The sequence below is a fragment of the Dreissena polymorpha genome, chromosome 7 (assembly GCF_020536995.1).
Source record: "Dreissena polymorpha isolate Duluth1 chromosome 7, UMN_Dpol_1.0, whole genome shotgun sequence".
NCBI classification, from domain to species: Eukaryota; Metazoa; Mollusca; class Bivalvia; order Myida; family Dreissenidae; genus Dreissena; species Dreissena polymorpha.
The window spans coordinates 54,483,919-54,503,207 of record NC_068361.1 but is presented as its reverse complement, the minus strand read 5'-3'; the positions used below and the strand labels follow the sequence as shown (position 1 = coordinate 54,503,207).

General features: G+C 37.5%; 1 protein-coding gene across 1 annotated transcript in view; it reads right to left on the bottom strand.

Moving 5' to 3' along the window:
- Positions 1-8,791, bottom strand: part of LOC127838337 (high affinity copper uptake protein 1-like) — a 28,632-nt gene extending 19,841 nt beyond the window's left edge. Inside the window, exons 1-4 of the mRNA XM_052366042.1 lie at positions 8,773-8,791; positions 5,552-5,695; positions 4,027-4,093; positions 1,112-1,274 (exon numbers count right to left, since the gene is read on the bottom strand). Of these exons, the coding sequence (XP_052222002.1) occupies positions 1,112-1,274; positions 4,027-4,093; positions 5,552-5,674 (353 nt within the window). The 5' untranslated portion in view covers positions 5,675-5,695; positions 8,773-8,791. The remainder of the gene's footprint in view (positions 1-1,111; positions 1,275-4,026; positions 4,094-5,551; positions 5,696-8,772) is intronic.
- Between the last annotated feature and the right edge of the window lie 10,498 nt (positions 8,792-19,289).

The window sequence follows — 19,289 nt, the reverse complement described above, 5'->3', positions numbered from 1 at the left end:
TTTCAAACATTGACAATAACTCATCCTTTAATTTCCTGCTTAAAACAACAATCGCTATCAAAGTTATGTTGTTGACATCTTATTAGCAATAAAGACCTATTGATTTTGTCACGCACTCATGCTATGGCATTATGACTGATTTCCACCATAATTATACCAATAGAACAAATCTTCTCAACACCTTATTTTTTGTTTTCTCACAATGGGTTGCATTAATCATATCCATGGCTGTTACTGCAATCAGATTCTTTAGCCGCAACATATAAGCACAAAAGACGCTATGACGTCATTGGTAAGAGATAACAACACAGATTGATCTGAGGGTTTACTTTTCGCACCCCAAAATGACTGCCTCGTGACCGCTGTACACAAGTAAAAAATTACTTTCTGAGTGAAATAAACTGGCAGTTTGCTGCAGTAACTAGTTGACAGTTATACTCAGGTGTAATATTGACTGATTTTCATCAGAGGAAATCTAGACTGACCACTGTAGGCAGGTGACCGCTGGTCAGAGGTGACCTCTATGTCAGGTTGGGCTGTACCTGTTTCTTGATCATATCTGACGTATTTGTTTAGTTACAACAATATCTTATTTTGTTGTATTTTTAGTAACAGTCACCAGACCTTCATCTTCTGTTAAACAAGAGGGCAATGTGCCCTATGGTGCCCACCTGAGACCACAAGGAACTACACTATTGTGAGAAGTTGGAGTAAAGAATAATGTGTACATTATGAAACACAAACACTGTTTCTAGGCACATTTTAATGTTAAGCTCAGGTGAAATATCATTAGAACAAATGCTATGAACTTTTTTCAGGAAGAAGGGATTTCACACAAAAATGCAACATCTAAATTATTAATAAACTTTTTTATATATAAATTTGATCTAGTTACATAGTTTTTGACCTCACCAGGACCTGTTTCAAAGTCATCCGATATTTCAATGGAACACATGTTCTGACCAAGTTTCATGACAATTAGAAATAAATGTGGCTAATAAAGCTTTTTGACCATGTTACTTATCATTCAGAGGGATAACAGGTTAAGCAGTAAAGCTAATATCAAGTATAAGCTGTTTACAAGACAACTGTGTGCAAGATGTAGACATACCCAACATTTTTGTTGTTGATAACCATGGCATCCTGTGAACCTCCGTTGGCGCTGCTTGCATACTTGCTGACCATGGCACGCTGCAGCAACGTTTCCCGCAACACCTTCAGCCCCTCATAAAGCACGCCCAGGGCAAATATGGCAAAACACGCACCGACCATGCCTGTAAACATACACGTGTTTGTACAGTACAGCCATGGAAAACAAGAGATGTGTTTGTCAGAAACACAATGCCCCCTATTACGCCACTTTGAAGTAAAATTTCAATATATCATTTGGCAGGTTTACAAATTATCTCCCTTATAAGCTTATTCCTTCCCTTGGATTGTATTTTTTGACTTTTCACCTTGAAGGATGACCTTGACCTTTCACCACTCAAAATAAGCAGCTTTATGAGATACACATGCATGCAAAATATCAAGTTGCTATCTTCAATATTCAACAAGAGATGTGTTTGTCAGAAACACAATGCCCCCTACTGCGCCGCATTGAAATATAATTTCTATTTATCATTTGGCAGGTATAGAAATCATCTCCCTTTAAAGGTTATTACTTCCCTTGAATTTTGTCCAATCCAACCGACGGACACAAGGCGATCACAAAAGCTCACCATGAGCAGGTTGTGCTCAACTGAGCTAATGAATGAATGACAGACAGACAGGCAAAAAACAATATAACTCTGATCTTTCGATCCTGGGGCATAAAAAGGAGATAATCTTTTGAGCAGTACTGTGAACATTTTGTCCAATCCAACCGGGGGTGGGGGGGGGGGGGGGGGGCAGGGTCTCACAGTCAATTATGACCATGTCAGACATCACTGACAACCAAGGCCTGTGGTTTAAAAGAGATCATAGCCAGAGTTGATCATGTATCAATGGACTTAAGTCCACAGGTATGTAATGAACATCAAAGAAATTATAATTATATCATTTAAACAAAAACTTTGACAAAATAATCGTTTGGGTTATAATTAATCAAAATAATCAATCTGTACAGTAACTGTGAAAAGAACTTCAATTCTTGGTAAGGAAATATATAATATGAGATTTATAATTATATAAATTACTTCCCTTGAAAATAATTGTCTGTAACAAATGTCTATTTTTAGTAGCAAATAAATAAAAGCCACTACCGTGACTGTAGATTCACCACTCAAAATGTGCAGCTCCATGAGATACACATGCATGCCAAACATATAAAGTGGCTATGTTCAATATTGAATAATTTTCTCCCTTTTTAAAGCTTATTACTTCCCTAAAATCTGTATTTTTTACCGTACACCGTAAAGGATGACCTTGACCTTTAACCACAATGTGTTTGTCAGAAACACAATGCCTACTGCGCCGCTTTGATTTATTTAACAAAAATATATACGTGGGCAGGTCAGATAGCTATGTCCATTTAAAGCTTATTACTTCCCTTGACTTTGTTCACCTTGAAGTTTTACCACTAAATATGTGCAGCTCCATGAGATACACATGCATGCCAAATATCAATATTTAAAAAGTTATGGCCAATGTTAAAGTTTTTTTTCGGCCGAACGGACAGACACACTGACTGACGGACAGATCAACTGCTATATGCCACCCTACCAGGGGCATAAAAAATTATAACCAAACTTTAATGAAGGTTAAAGTTTTGGTTAAAGTTTTGGGACACACACATAAAACAAGAGGGCCTAAAAGGCCCAAAGTCCCTCACCTGAGATAACAAGATATTATTGGGACAAATCTTCTAACCAAGCTTCACGAAGATCGAAAAATAAATGTGGCCTCTAGAGTGTTAACAAGGTTTAAATAAAGCCATATAAGGAAAAATGCCCGCCCCCTGGCAGCCATGTTTTTCAACCAACAGGCATCATTTTTGAACTCATCCAAGATATTATCGGGATAAATCTTCTGACCAAGTTTCATGAAGATCGGACAGTAAATGTGGCCTCTGGAGTGTTAACAAGATTTTACTATATACATATAAGGAAAAATGCCCCGCCCCTTGGAAGCCATTATTTTCAAGCAGACATAATTATTTTCGAACGTATCCAAGATATCATTGAGACCAATCTTCTGACCAAATTTCATGAAGATTAGACAATAAATGTGACCTCTAGAGTGTTAACAAGGTTTTACTATAGCCATATAAGGAAAAATGACCCGCCCCTGGTGGCCATGTTTTTAAAGCAACCAAAACCATTTTGGAACTCATCCAAGATATCATTGGGACAAATCTTCTGACCAAGTTTCATGATGATCGGAAAATAAATGTGACCTCTTAGAGTGTTAACAAGGTTTTACTATAGCCATATAAGGAAAATAGCCCCTACCCTTGGCGGCCATGTTATTCAAGCAAACGTAACCATTTTCGAACTGATCCAAGATATCATTAAGACAAATCTTCTTACCATATTTCATCAAGAATGTGGCCTCTAGAGAGTGAACAAGACAAATGTTGACGTCGCACAACGGACGACGGACAAAAGGCGATCACAAAAGCTCACCATGAGCACCATGAATGAATGATCTTTCGATCCTGGGGCATAAAAAGGAGAGAATCTTTTGAGCAGTACTGTGAACATTCAATTGATCTTTTACATTTTGGACACAACCACTTTAGAATCTACTCGCTGCAGACCTTGATATAAGTAGAGAAGAAGAAGTATTTTGTAATAAGGTTTGTACTTGACCTTAAACATACTTGGCAGAAAGACCACAATAATTAGCAGAAAACAAAAAGTATTTTGTAATAAGGTTTCAACTTTACCTTAAATATACTCAGCAGAAATGACAGTTTGGTATTAAATATAGTTTAAGATGTATGAATTATATTAGTATTTACATGTTCGACTGGCAAGGAGCTTACAGGACATACTTTTCATCCATTAAAAGCCAAGTTATAGGAGGGAAGGTGTGCGTACTTACCTCCCGCTGTGGTCACATGCAGTCCCTCAAACAGGACATACTCACAGTTGCCCTCATGAAAGTACATCTACAACCAAATAACAACACATTCAATGGTAATACGTAATACGTATGAAATCAATGGTATACGTAGGGATTTCACAAGCATTAAGGATTTGAATGTACACTGATAGCTTTTTCTATCATATAAACACAAGAATTGGTAAATACAGGGGTGGGATTGAGGCAAAGTCAGAGGGGAGGAAAATTCTGTTGACTGATTTTGACTACGCGAATGGCGCGCATAACGAAATGACAAACATAAAAACAGACATTAAAATAAACAACTTTTTGAACTTCATAACAATATTTCTTTATAAAAACCTGTTAAACTTCACATTTAACATACTGAGGATGCAAAGTAAACTGTTAAGTAAGTATTTAGTGTGATCAATAGCAGCAGTTTTTCAATGTATTGAATTACAGTTAATAGACTAAATATAAACAAACACACTTGAGTGTTCTTCTGGTGTTAATGATGTATTAACTGAGTTAACTTAATATATTTAATTTGTTTACCTTTCAATATCTTGCATTTCACATCTTCACTCAGTTCAAAGCTATTTCAGTTAACTGAACAGCGTGACAAACATAATAAAGCAGAATATGCATATGAATCTGATAATACACAGACCCACAGACATATAAAAATCAAATCATGTTTGTCTATTTCCATGTTCGAACCATACTCTTCTAAATTGTTTTACTTCTCGAGTAGACTAAACTCCAATTTGCAAACACTGGTTTCCGTGACACAAATTCAGTGGGCACATTTCTTAACAAAATATGTGTTGCTTGTATCTAAAACGTGGTCTTTTTTTGACAAACACATTTCATTATTCCTATCAGAATAGGTGATGTCAGTCGTTTATTCGATTGCTATTTGTTATTTCAATAATCTTAATTTTCTCTTCACAACGGCGCCATTTGCAAACAAATCACAGAGCGCATTTTAAGAACACGATTTTAATTGGAAGATTGGGAAACGACAGCCAATTATATGGCTCGTTTTAAAAATGCTTAGGCAGAATCTACCAGTGTAAAATGCGGAGAGATTTCGCGGGCCGCGGATATTTCGGGCCGCTTACGAAATACGTCCGCGGAATCGGTGGTAGCCCCTCTCCCCCACATTTTTTAAAATGAATTTACGCAAATCTCAGAAGTGACATCCGGGACAACCCGATCCGCGGAAATCCGCGGATCCGCGGAAAAATCACACCCCTGTAAATATTGTTGTAAAAGATGCTGAAAAGATAAGGGGCAAAAGATCCTCATTTGTGCTGATCTTAACACATTTTCAAATGAAATTTAAATAAACTGTTAACACTTGAAATAAAATGGTTAACAAACTGTCTAACAAACTATCTCACAAATCAACTTTTATATTATAGAAGAATTCAACAAAAGGCTATTATTATTACACAAGCTTCTATTTTACAGTTGCAGAGTGTTTCTCAGGCCCCCTAGAGTGGTCATGTTGACGTACCATCATGCCCATGCTGTCACAGCCACTAGTATCGTTCATGTCCATGTGCATGCCTGGGTTGTGATTCATGTGGTCATGATTCATGTTGCTCGCTGTTGTCATCATACTGTGGTTGTGACTCATGGCTGATGCTGGGATTGTTGTCTGTAACACACAACATACTGCTGTTTTGGCAACAAAGTTTAATAATCCAGTTGTTCAATTATACAATTCTGATAAGCCTATGAATGTGCCCAATGCAACACTGTTAAGTATGAAACATTAAGTCTTATTCATTCTTACTTGTATTTTGTCAGTATATCTATATCACAGGGGTGAAAAACTGTTTTCATCTTCGTTGCAGAGGATAAACATTTGTTTACGAATTAATCCTTTTTACATTTGCCAAAGTAATAATATTATGATACCCAAAATCACCTAAAAATCAAATGCATGTCCCAAATTTTGTGGTAACATCAAAGCCTACTGCTGTGTCCAATTAACCCACATACACGTAAACTACCTGTTATGTCCTTTTGAATACCATGTGAACAGTTACTGTAAAATATTATATCAAAAGGTTGGTCAAAGAAGCTCAGGTTTGTAGATTTGACATGCCATTTTGTATTTATTTGTATAACAAGAACTATAATTATTAGTTAAGATCAATTTAAATAGAGTTAATTGTGAGATATAAAGCATTTGCTGTTAAAATATCAGCAAAACAAATTACCGGTAATGGTTATCATGCACTCGCACATCCATGAAGTTCTGACTTTTAACATTGAAAATCCTTATTTGAATTTTTTTCATTTCGTCCATCTATAAGACGTATGGAAAGACTCCAGCAACTTTTGTGGCGGAAAATGGGACATTGTTAATTTAACTGGCTGTGACAGGTTTTTATTAAATAAGAGGGCCTGAAAGGCCATAGTTGCTCACCGGAGATACAATATAACTGAACTGTTCTTTGCAGCCCAAGATATCATTTGAACAAAATGTTCTCACCAAGATTGAACTATAACTGTGACTTTTACAAGGTTTTACTAGGTTAACAAGGTTTTACTATATCCATACATAAGGAAAAATGCCCTGCCCACTGGCGGCAATGTTTTCTAACTAAAACCATTTTCGAACTCAAGCAAAACATTATTGGGACAAATCTTCTAACCAATTTTTATGAAGATCAGACAATAAATGGTGGCTCTGGAGTGTAAACAACGTTTTTTTAAAGACATACAAGGAAAAATGCCCTGCCCCTGTCAGCTATGTTTTTCAACCACCAAACCCATTTTCGTATTTGAGATATCATTGAAACAAATCTTCTTAACAAGTCTCATGAAGATCGGACCATAAATGTGGCCTCTAGTGTGTTAACAAGGCAAATGTTGATGCCACACGATAGACAAAAGTCGATAACAAAAACTCATCATGAGCGCATTGTGCTCAGGTGAGCTAACAAGAGCACCGCATAACGGGTGCCACGCTCGGCTGCGAAAGCTTGTCAGAATTTTTTTTTTTTTTTTAGAGGACACAGTGACCTTGACCTTTGACGTAGTGACCCAAAAATAGGTGTGGCGTGTAGAACTCATCAAGGTGCATCTACATATGAAGTTTCAAAGTTGTATGTGGAAGCACTTTGATTGTAGAGCAAAATGTCAAGGTTTAGCACGACGGCGGAGGACACGACAACGACGAGATGGCAATACCTCCGGTGTTCTCTGAAAACAGCCGAGCTAAAAATGTGTTTTGAATAGGATTTTAATAACTACACACATTCCCTGATGGCAGGGACGTAACGGTACTCAAAATGACTGTTGAACTTATGATATGTCACGTTGAACTCCCTTGTGACCTTGACCTTTGATAATTAAAGTCTGCTTAAATGATTGATAGCATGGGTATGAACCTGTTGACCTCAAAATCAATGGGCATCTCCTTTTTATCCCAAGTAACCATCATATCAATTTGTATGGTGGGTCAACCCATCCTCAAGACAGGGTGCCCAAATGCAATGCCCTACAGTACAGACTGACATTTAGCTAACAAACAGGTGCAAAGCAATGATATTTGAAGAGAGGTATAATAAAACAAACTTATTTTGAAAAGGTGCATGCACAAGTAAACTCAAATCATTCCCAATAAGTGATTCCCAATCATCTCCTTAAATAAGTGCATAAAATAAGTCAAGCTAAAAATAGTTCCAAACATAACGCCCACAAAAAGTTGTACCCATAAAGTACCTTTTGAATACTTTTGCAAACAGATATATAATCTACACCGGTACAAGCCTAGGCCACACCTACATGGGCACACATACAGACCTGCCAAGTCCAAATCAAATACACAGTGAAGATAGCAACAAGAGACAGAGAGGCTTGAAACGTTGGCCGGACAGTTCTTATCAAGGTCATGAATGGGTTCTCAACATCAGCTGAGAGGAACTTTGCCTGCAATAAGTGAGGAGATGGGCCGAATAGTTGTTGTTTAAACAACAATAACAACACTTATTGTTCCTTTGGCTTATCTGGAAATAAAGTTGAATTTGAAATTCCCTGTTTTGAATTGTGAAAAATAAAGAGTGGACATTATTGGTGAGTTTTCGGAATGAATACTGTGCATACAATGGTATGTCAGACTTAGAATATATGGAATGGTTCATGTATCTTAGCATTATCATGGAATCAGGAATTGTCAGGACAATTGTTAACTCAGTTCAATAAAGCATCTTCGGGGCCAGTTTTAACAAAACACATCAATATGACTAAAACGGAACTGAACAAGTTAATTTAATTGATTAGGCCTGTGCGTATGAAATTCACCATTTTAGAAGATAAGTGAATGTATTCATGTACCTATCATGGACTGAAAAAACCCTTAAAGACATAGAAAAATATAGCCTAACAAATAAGAAGTTCAATCCTGCATTTGCAACTGCGTAAAGTGGGAATGTATTTGCAAACATTATGATAAGATCACAACAGTCATTATAAGTTATAACCACCAGCCTGAAAGCCCATGGCGAGTAAAATGTTATTCAGGCAAGTAAAGAATTCAGAAATACATTATTGAGCTACATTTAGTTTAAATGTGATTGGTATACATAGATTGCATAATGATTAATTAAAAAAATAATAATACGAAGGCTAAAAGAAGATGTTGATTATAATGTTCAATTGGCATTTACACTGTTTGACAGCGGGATAGTTTAGATGCAAATGCTGACTTCATACAAAATGTACCTGTACATATATTAAACTGTGAACTGTTATGTAGGTAGGTAATACTCTAATGTATAATAAATTCACTTTCAACTCTTGAATCCCAAACAATAATGCAGCACATACATGTAAGCAGTACAAATCCTTGTTATTTAGAATGTTATTATGTAGATGTAATATCACAATAATTATAGTAACTAAAAAACTGTGTTTACTGATACACAAGCTCTAGAGAGAGCTGTATGACACTGTATGTTCACTTGATATCCAGAGATAAAAGCAATTTAGGGCAAGTTCAGTATCAGGTAAACACACATCTGCATTTGCTTGTATCCATACATCAACAGGGACATCACAATGGAGCAAACACATTTTTTACACGTTTAATTTAAATGTAGATTTACAAGTCACGCTATAATAAAAGGAACAATAATTTAACTATATTCATATGAATGATTGCATGCAAAGGTGTAGTGACATTAATTCAATATAAAATTATGTCTTCAATAACACTGCATACATTACTCTGATCAAATAAGCTTTTGTATGTGTACATGTATAAGATAGTTTGTTTCTTGCAATAATACTTGTTATGATAGCAATATAGGATAGACTGCTCCACCCCTGGATGCAATGATTTTAAACAAATCACTAACATTTTTTGTTAATTTGGCAGACATTTCTTGATGACAGAACAAAGCTTTTGAGCAAATTTTGATTAAAAAAATTGGCCAAAAAAAAGTACACATAAGGTTCATAAGGTTTCACTATCTTATGAAAACTGCTTGCCCCTGATATCATATCAGTCCAGATATATCATTACAACAATTGTTCTGAGCACGAAGATTGGACCAAAAATATGTGACTTTTGAGAGTTAATAAAATATCACTATATATAGCAATGTAAGACAAGAGCACCGCATAACAGGTGCCACGCTCGGCTGTGGCTGCAGTTTTAAACAAATGAAAGCTTGTCAGGATTTTTTTTTCTTTTTTTTAAGAGGTCACAGTGACCTTGACCTTTGACCTAGTGACCCAAAAATGGGTGTGGCATGTAGAACTCATCAAGGTGCAGCTACATATGAAGTTTCAAACTTGTAGGTTGAAGCACTTTGATTTTAGAGCCAATGTTCAAAACCTTGACAAAATGTTAAGGTTTTAGCACGACGCGGACAGCGGATACGACGACAGACACGACACGACAAGCTGGCTATGATAATACCTCGGGTTTTCTCCGAAAACAGCAGAGCTAATTAAAATTATTGTTAAGGTTCTTAACGATGTCACGTTGAAAAACAGTCAAATGGGATAAAGAGAATACTCGCCAAGGCTCGCGTTCCCTGCATTCTTAGCCTCGCAACATTATTAAAACTCCTCTGTATTCAACGCTAACCTAGTATTCTCTATGTGCCTAGCTGGCAGCCATGTTTTCCCCCAGGCCAGAATGTTCAATAAATGTTAATCATATGCATATAAACATATCTGGCTTAAATAGTTATAAATGTTGCTTTCTTTATTTTCTGACTAAGCAGACATCAGTTCTATAAAAACTGGTGTTAAAGGGGGATCCTAGGTGTAAGCATTCTTGAGTTATCATCCTGAAACCATTTTACTATTTCGAGTCACTGTGACCTTGACCTTTGATCTAGTGACCTGAAAATCAATAGGGGTCATCTGCCAGTCATGATCAATGTGCCTATGAAGTTTCATGATCCTAGGCGTAAGCATTCTTGAGTTATCATCCGGAAACCATTTTACTGTTTTGAGTCACTGTGACCTTGACCTTTGACCTAGTGACCTGAAAATTTATAGGGTCATCTGCCAGTCATGATCAATGTACCTATGAAGTTTCATGATCCTAGGCGTTAGCATTCTTGAGTTATCATCCAGAAACCATTTTACTGTTTCGAGTCACTGTGACCTTGACCTTTGACCTAGTGACCCGAAAATCAATAGGGGTCATCTGCCAGTCATGATCAATGTTCCTATGAAGTTTCATGATCCTAGGCGTAAGCATTCTTGAGTTATCATCCGGAAACCATTTTACTTTTTGGAGTCACTGTGACCTTGACCTTTGACCTAGTGACCTGAAAATCAATAGGGGTCATCTGCCAGTCACGAGCAATGTACCTATGAAGTTTCATGATCCTAGGCCTAAGCATTCTTGAGTTATCATCCGGAAACCATTTTACTATTTCGAGTCACTGTGACCTTGACCTTTGACCTTGTGACCTGAAAATCAATAGGGGTCATATGACAGTCATGATCAATGTACCTGTTAGGGCTGTAACAATACATTTGATTATTCGAATTACTCGAATACGGCTGTGGATTAATCGTATTCGTTATTTGCCACCTCCCGAACCGAATACTTGACGAATACAATTCGAGTTTGACAGTTTAATAATCTCATCTAACCTTACAAATGAAGGTGCATACAATAAAACCCTATATTTAAATGTTCTCCTTATTCCGGCTTTTTCATCATGTTTATCCCACCCATTATGTTACACAGTGAGATTATCAACAAAAATGGCGGTCACCGATTGAATATTTGAGTTGTGGTCAGTATTTATGGGGTAATGAAAACTATTTCTTGTTCAATACTTTTTCTATTGTCACACTGTTTTTATTCAATATATCAAATGAGCATATGTCAGATAGGTGACATTGAAATATCATCTACATCACCTATCTGGCATATGCTCATTAACAAGAGGGCCTGAAAGGCCCATAGTCGCTCACCTGAGATTCAAAGGAACTGACCTGTTCTGTGCAGCCCAAGATGTCATTAGAACAAAATGTTCTTACCAACTTTCATGACTAGTGAACACCCTGGCAGCCACGTTTTTCAACAGAACAGAACCATTTTCATACACATCCAAGATATCATTTAAACAAATATACTGACAAAATTTCATGAAGATTCATAAGTCCGTAAAACGAAAAATGCCCCGCCCACTGGTGGCAATGTTTTTCAAGTAACTGGAACCATTTTCGAACTTGTCCAAAATATCATTGGGACAAATCTTCTGACAAAGTTTCATGATTATCGTACAATAAATATGGCTTCTAGAGTGTAAACAAGGTTTAACTATAGCTATATAAGGAAAAAATGCCACGCCCCCTTGGCGGCCATGTTTTTCCACCAACCGGAACCATTTTCAAACTCATCCAAGATATGATAGGGACAAATCTTCTGACCAAGTTTCATGATGATCGGTCAATAAATGTGGCCTCCAGAGTGTTAACAAGGTTTTACTAAAGCATGATATATAGCCATATTAGGAAAAATGCCCGCCCTCTGGTAGCCATGTTTTTTAAGCAACCAAAACCATTTTCGAACTCATCCAAGATATCATTAGGACAAATCTTCTGACCAAGTTTCATGAAGATCGGAAAATAAATGTGGCCTCTAGAGTGTTAACAAGGTTTTACTAAAGCCATATAAGGAAAAATGCCCCGCCCCCTGCCGGCCATGTTTTTCAACCAACCAGCATCATTTTAGAACTCGTCCACGATATTATTGGGATGAATCTGCTGACCAAGTTTCATGAAAATCTGACAATAAATGTGGCCTCTAGTGTTAACAAGATTTTACTATAGCCATATAGCATACATGCCATAATTTTTTAGACCAATTCCGGGACATTGAGTTAAATTGTCCGGGACTTTTGCCGATTTTCCGGGACATGTATAAAATGTAGTGATATTTATAGACATTTTTGGTACGTTTTTTTTTGTTTCGCATCGTTAATTGCAAAAGTTTGAAAGCCTATCCGAAATACACTTGATCTATTAACGTCAAATTAAACATTACTACTTCTGTTACTAGATACAAGCCACGCGTTTTGAGTGTAAGCGTTCTAAACATAGATGGTGACGTCACTGCTTATTGTTATTAAGACCAATGTGTTACGCGTAGTTGTTGATACGCCTTTATTCATTTATCACATTTATATAATAAACAAGGGACAAAATTGTCACAAAACCAGGTTTTCATTGTGAAAAAAAAATCTGATAAAGGGAGAAAACTCAAACTGAACTTTTGAAATGAACAAACAAAATTAACCCCCTTTGTAAGTTTTTTTTTTTTTAAATCTATTTTTAGTCGTGGCGACCTTGACATTGGAGATATTGACGTGATTCTTTCGTGCCACACACCGTCCCATGATGGTGAACAAATGTGCCAAATGATTTTAAAATCTCACAATGAATGACATAGTTATGGCCAGGACAAGCTCATTTATGGCCATTTTTGACCTTTGAACTCAAAGTGTGACCTTGACCTTGGAGATATCGACGTAATTATTTCGTGCGACACACCGTCCGATGATGGTGAACAAATGTGCCAAATGATTTTAAAATCTGACAATGAACGACATAGTTATGGCCCGGACAAGCTTGTTCCGCCCGCCCGCCAGCTAGCCAGCCAGCCAGCCAGCCCGCCCGCATTCGCAATCTAATAACCAGTTTTTTCCTTCGGAAAACCTGGTTAAAAATACAACAATACGGTACCGTTAGATCGTCAACTCAAATTAATTCACAATACATACAACCAATCACAATAAAACAAATACAACAAAACAGTACCGGTAGATCGCCAACTTAAAATCCGGACAGTCACACATTAGTTACACACTTGTTTCGCTGTAGATTAAAGTCAATTAACAACCACATTAAACAATGCCGCCTTTTTGGTTTGACCGCGAACTTGAGACAATCGATATGATAACAGGACCCCTGCTAATTGATCGATTTTGACACGTACATGTAGCGTAGTCTGCCTATTAGGGTAGGCATTGTCATGGAGACGCTGCAGATATACACAGATTCGAGGTGCAGTTAAGCCTAAGATAAGGTACATGTATATATGGATTTTGTAAATTCCGGGACATTTGACAGATTTCCGGGACAGCGCGACAAGTTCTGCATTTCCGGGACTGTCCCGGACAATCCGGGACGTATGGCATGTATGCATATAGCCATATAAGGAAAAATGCCCAGCCCCTTGGCAGCCATGTTTTTCAAGCAAACGTAACCATTTTCGAACTCATTCAAGATATCATTGAGACCAATCTTCTGACCAAATTTCATGAAGATTGGACAATAAATGTGGCCTCTAAAGTGTTCACAATGTTTTACTATAGCCGTATATAGCCATATAAGGAAAAATGCCCCGCCCCTTGGCAGCCATGTTTTTCAAGCAAACGTAACCATTTTCGAACTCATCCAAGATATCATTGAGACCAATCTTCTGACCAAATTTCATGAATATTGGACAATAAATGTGGCCTCTAGAGTGTTAACAAGATTTTACTAAAGCCATATAAGGAAAACTGCGCCCCCCCCCCCCCCCCGGCGGCCATGTTTTTTCACCGATTTGGACCATTTTTGAACTCGGCTGAGATGCCAATGATACCAATGTTTTGACCAAGTTTCATGATGATTGGGCAAAAATTGTGACTTCTAGAGTGTTCACAAGGTTTCTCTATAGCCATATAAGGAATACTGCACCGCCCCCTGGTGGCCATGTTTTTCAATGGACCGGAACCATTTTTGAACTCAACCAACATATCATTTAGACAAACATTTTGACAAAGTTACATGAAGATTGGGCATCAAATGTGACTTCTACAGTGTTCACAAGGTTTTACTTTTTTTTTACCTAGTTACCTAGTTTTTGACCCAGCATGACCCAGTTTCCAACTCAGTCCAGGTATCAATGAGACAAAATGTTCTGACCAAATTTCATGAAGATCAGACAATAAATGTGGCCTCTAGAGTGTTCACAAGGCAAAATGTTGACGACACACGATGGACGACGGATGACGGACAAAAGGCGATCACAAAAGCTCACCATGAGCACGTTGTGCTCAGGTGAGCTAAAAAAATGTGAATGGGTACTGTCACTAATGTGTCAACTGTTGACTCTTAATTGTTCTACTCAAGGATTTTATTGGTACTAGTCATGTTTTCAAAACTGTTCAAAGTTTAAGCAGTTCTAGTCAGTGTTTTGTGATTTCAAAGTGTTATATTTCATACTTTCAGACTATGCAATGGTACTCAATTAATCAAAATTTTGACAAATACTCATAGTTTCATACTACATTATGTCATGTCCAGTTGTCAGTATTACTTTTGTTCATTGAACTTCATATTGGCGAATAAATATTCGTATTTGCCACTCTGTATTTGTGATTCGTATCGTATTCGTCACCTAGTGTATTCGTTACAGCCCTAGTACCGGGGATTTTTCAGCACTGTCTGCGCCTCCGGAAAACAGAAGCGTTCCCAAAGCAAACGGACCCGATCCCAAACCGAAATTATAGAAAAAATCCTAATTTCCAAAAAAAAAAACTTTTTTTTTAGAAAGCAGTGTCTTATGACTTATGATAATTAGATTATTAATGTCCAGCTGATGTGTATCATACCAACAAGCACTGCTGTGGTTGAGCGAGGATTCAGCACCATGAACCTGCTGTGCTCCCCATTACGCAGCACATTCACACAAACCAAACTTACTCATCTGATGCTTACCTTCATTGAAGGTCTTGATCTGAATGACAAAACATTGGAGGAGCTGTGTGATGCTTTCAAAAACAGAAAGCAGAGAAAAATTATGCTGTAACTTGTGTGACTAACCATGCAGTGTTTGTTTGGGTAAAAAGTATCTGCTATAAGTTTTTGACTGTACAGTTTTTATCTGAAGAGTGTTACTGTAACTGAAAAACAAAATTGCAGTTTTTGAATAAACATTGATCATGCCCAATATTGCATGTGTTTATATAAAGAAGACAAAATAACAAATAAAAACAAATTTATTTGTTAAACCACTGACTTATTTAAGCATGATAAATTCACAATGTTTTCCCAAAATGAGCCGTTTAATCAAAGCAAGAATTCCCAAAATGCACAATTTTGTTGATAAAAAATTCCCAATATGGTCAGACTCCTGTTCCCAGAATAGGCAGAAAACCCCCTGAGTACCTATGAAGTTTCATGATCCTAGGCCAAAGCGTTCTTGAGTTATCATCCGGAAAACATCTGGTGGACGGACGGACCGACAGATCGACGGACCGACATGTGCAAAACAATATACCCCCTCTTCTTCAAAGAGGGGCATAAATATCACAACTGGTATATTACATTACTTGAAAAATGTTGTCAAGTTTTCATATTTTCAGTACATTCGGTAATACAATTATACTGAGTATGTCTACCAGGTAATTTGGAGAGTTCTGTTGTTGTCCTTATATTTTGTGAAACTACGAGCATTGCTTATATAAAGTATAAAATACGACGCTCATTGTATGAGTATTGATGGCCGAATGGTCTAAATGGGAGACTTTTAACTTTTTTTACTCCAGGACTCCAGGGGTCAGTGGTTCAAGCCCTGTTCTGGGTTACTTTTTTTTCTTTTTTATCCCCACGTTTTTCGGAGAAAATGTGGGGATATTGTATTGATGTGCGTCTGTCCGTCCGTCTGTCTGTCCATCCGTCCTGGCCACCTGCCACTCCTACACTATTAGCACTAGAACCTTGAAACTTACATACATGGTAGCTATGAGCATATGTGTGACGGTGACAGTGACGGAATTTTGATCTGACCCCTGGGTCAAAAGTTATGGGGGTCGGGGCAGGGCCGGGTCAGAGATTTTCACTCAATTTTTTATGTTATTTTACATTAACTTCTTCATTTCTGCACCGATTTACCTTCAAATTGATACTGAGCCTATCTTATGACACTAAGGTCAATCTCAACAATGCATGGCCCCATTACCAACCCTGGGGCGCCCCGGCCACATAGGCCACGCCTACCAAAAATTGCCTTTTACTATAATTTCTTCATTTCTACACCGATTCACTTCAAATTGATACTGAACCTCTCTTATGACAATACGGTCAATCTCAGCTATGCATGGCCCCATTACCAACCCTAGGGCACCCCGCCCACATAGACCACGCCCACCCAAAATTGCCATTTACATTCAATCTTGTGGATGCGACCACTTGTATTAAGCGGCCTTTGTCTTATGCGACCATTTTGAAATCCCACGGAGCTTTTTCACTATATTATGATATTGAATTAAGCGACTTTTGTCTTATGCGACCAGTGACCGCTGATTTTTGTGTATTTTGATGTCCGAACCTTGAATTAAGCAACCACTAGGAGGTCAAAGTGGTTAATCTATTGATCTTTCAGGGACAAATCCGTGTTAATTGTTTATTAAAGCCGATAAGATGTACTGTTACACCTCTTCTTTGTTTTCACACCAACCATTATGATTATGCTTTGTCTCGTTGACCGGTTCTGACCAATATTGTTGTAGACTGCGTATCAATTTATTGAGTTGAATAAAAGAGGAACGTATTACGCACAGTCTACAGCTTAAATAGTTTACTATGTGGAATGTTAAGAGATAACGCCGATTTTCTCGAGTATAGATAACAGGTGCAGAAACAATGCACTGTACGCGACAAACATTTCCTGAGTAGTGCGGAAAATAAACTATTAATTGGCAACATCTGTCGAAATCCGTACATTACCAATTTGTAATTATGCTAATTAGTAGATATTTGTTAGCCAATCACATTATTTATTTAATAAATTTTCCAATCAGGTCTGTTTGTTTGTTTTCAATTGACGTGTTTTAATTTTTTCAGCTCATTATGTATCATAATCGAGTCAGATTTCCTTAATCGTACATGCAGAAATTAAAATGTCAAAACGAAAAGTGTTAACGTTGAACGAGAAAATTCGGGTTTTGGAATTGTCAAAGAGTAAAAGTGCACGTAAAATCGCAGATGAGTTTGGAGTCGGTAAAACTCAAATTCAGAACATTCTTAAGCGTTAAGCCGAGGTGCTTGAAGACGTGGAAAATAATGTGTGCGGTGAAAAAAAATGCGAAAAATATTTCCTTGTCTATGTTGTTTTTGCAAATAATTATGAACACACAATTCATTTATAATAAATGACAATTTATAAGTGAAAAAATAAAACACATTATAAGTAAAATATTGTTTATGTATTGTGATTATATTCATTTTATTATAAATGTTAAAATCATTGTTGACAAAAGAGATAATCCTTCATAAAGATTAAAATTGAGGGTAAGCATTCTTCTAGAATGGCCTTTTTTATTTAAAGACCATTTTATTAAGAGACCACTTTTGATTACTCCCTTGAGTGGTCTCCTAATACAAGATTGACTGTACTATAATTTCTACATTTCTACACCGATTCACTTCAAATTGATACTGAACCTCTCTTATGACAATACGGTCAATCTCAGCTATGCATGGCCCCATTACCAACCCAGGGGCGCCCCGCCCATATAGGCCATGCCCACCCAAAATTGCCTTTTACTATAATTTCTTCATTTCTACACCGATTCACTTCAAATTGATACTGAACCTCTCTTACGACAATACAGTTAATCTCAACTATGCATGGCACCAATACCAACCCTGGGGCGCCCCGCCCACATAGGCCACGCCCACCCAAAATTGCCTTTTACTATAATTTCTTCATTTCAACACCGATTTACTTCAAATTGATACTGAACATCTCTTATGACAATACAGTCAATCTCAACTATGTAAGGCCCCATTACCAACCCTGGGGCGCCCCGCCCATAATAGGCCACACCCACCCAAAATTGTCTTTTACTATAATTTCTTCATTTCGACACCGCTTCACTTCAAATTGATACGGAACCTCTCTTTTGACAATACGGTCAATCTCAGCTATGCATGGCCCCATTACCAACCCTAGGGCACCCCGCCCACATAGGCCACGCCCACCCAAAATTGCCTTTTACTATAATTTCTTCATTTCTACACCGATTCACTTCAAATTGATACTGAACCTCTCTTATGACAATACGGTCAATCTCAGCTACATTGTATGCATGGCCCCATTACCAACCCTGGGGCGCCCCGCCCACATATGTAGGCCACGCCCACCCAAAATTGCCTTTAACTATAATTTCTTCATTTCTACACCGATTCACTTCAAATTGATACTGAACCTCTCTTATGACAATACAGTTAATCTCAACTATGCATGGCCCCATTACCAACCCTGGGGCGCCCCGCTCACATAGGCCACGCCCACCCAAAATTGCCTTTTACTATAATTTCTTTATTTCTACACCAATTCACTTCAAATTGATACTGAACCTCTTTTATGACAATATGGTCAATGTCAACTATGCATGGCGCCATTACCAACCCTGGGGCCCCACGCCCACATAGGCCACGCCCACCCAAAATTGCCTTTTACTATAATTTCTTCATTTCTACACCGATTTACTTCAAATTGATACCAAACATCTCTTATGACAATACAGTCAATCTCAACTATGTAAGGCCCCATTATCAACCCTGGGGCGCCCCGCCCATAATAGGCCACACCCACCCAAAATTGTCTTTTACTATAATTTCTTCATTTCTACACCGATTCACTTCTAATTGATACTGAACTTCTCTTATGACAATACGGTCAATCTCAACTATGTATGGCCCCATTACAA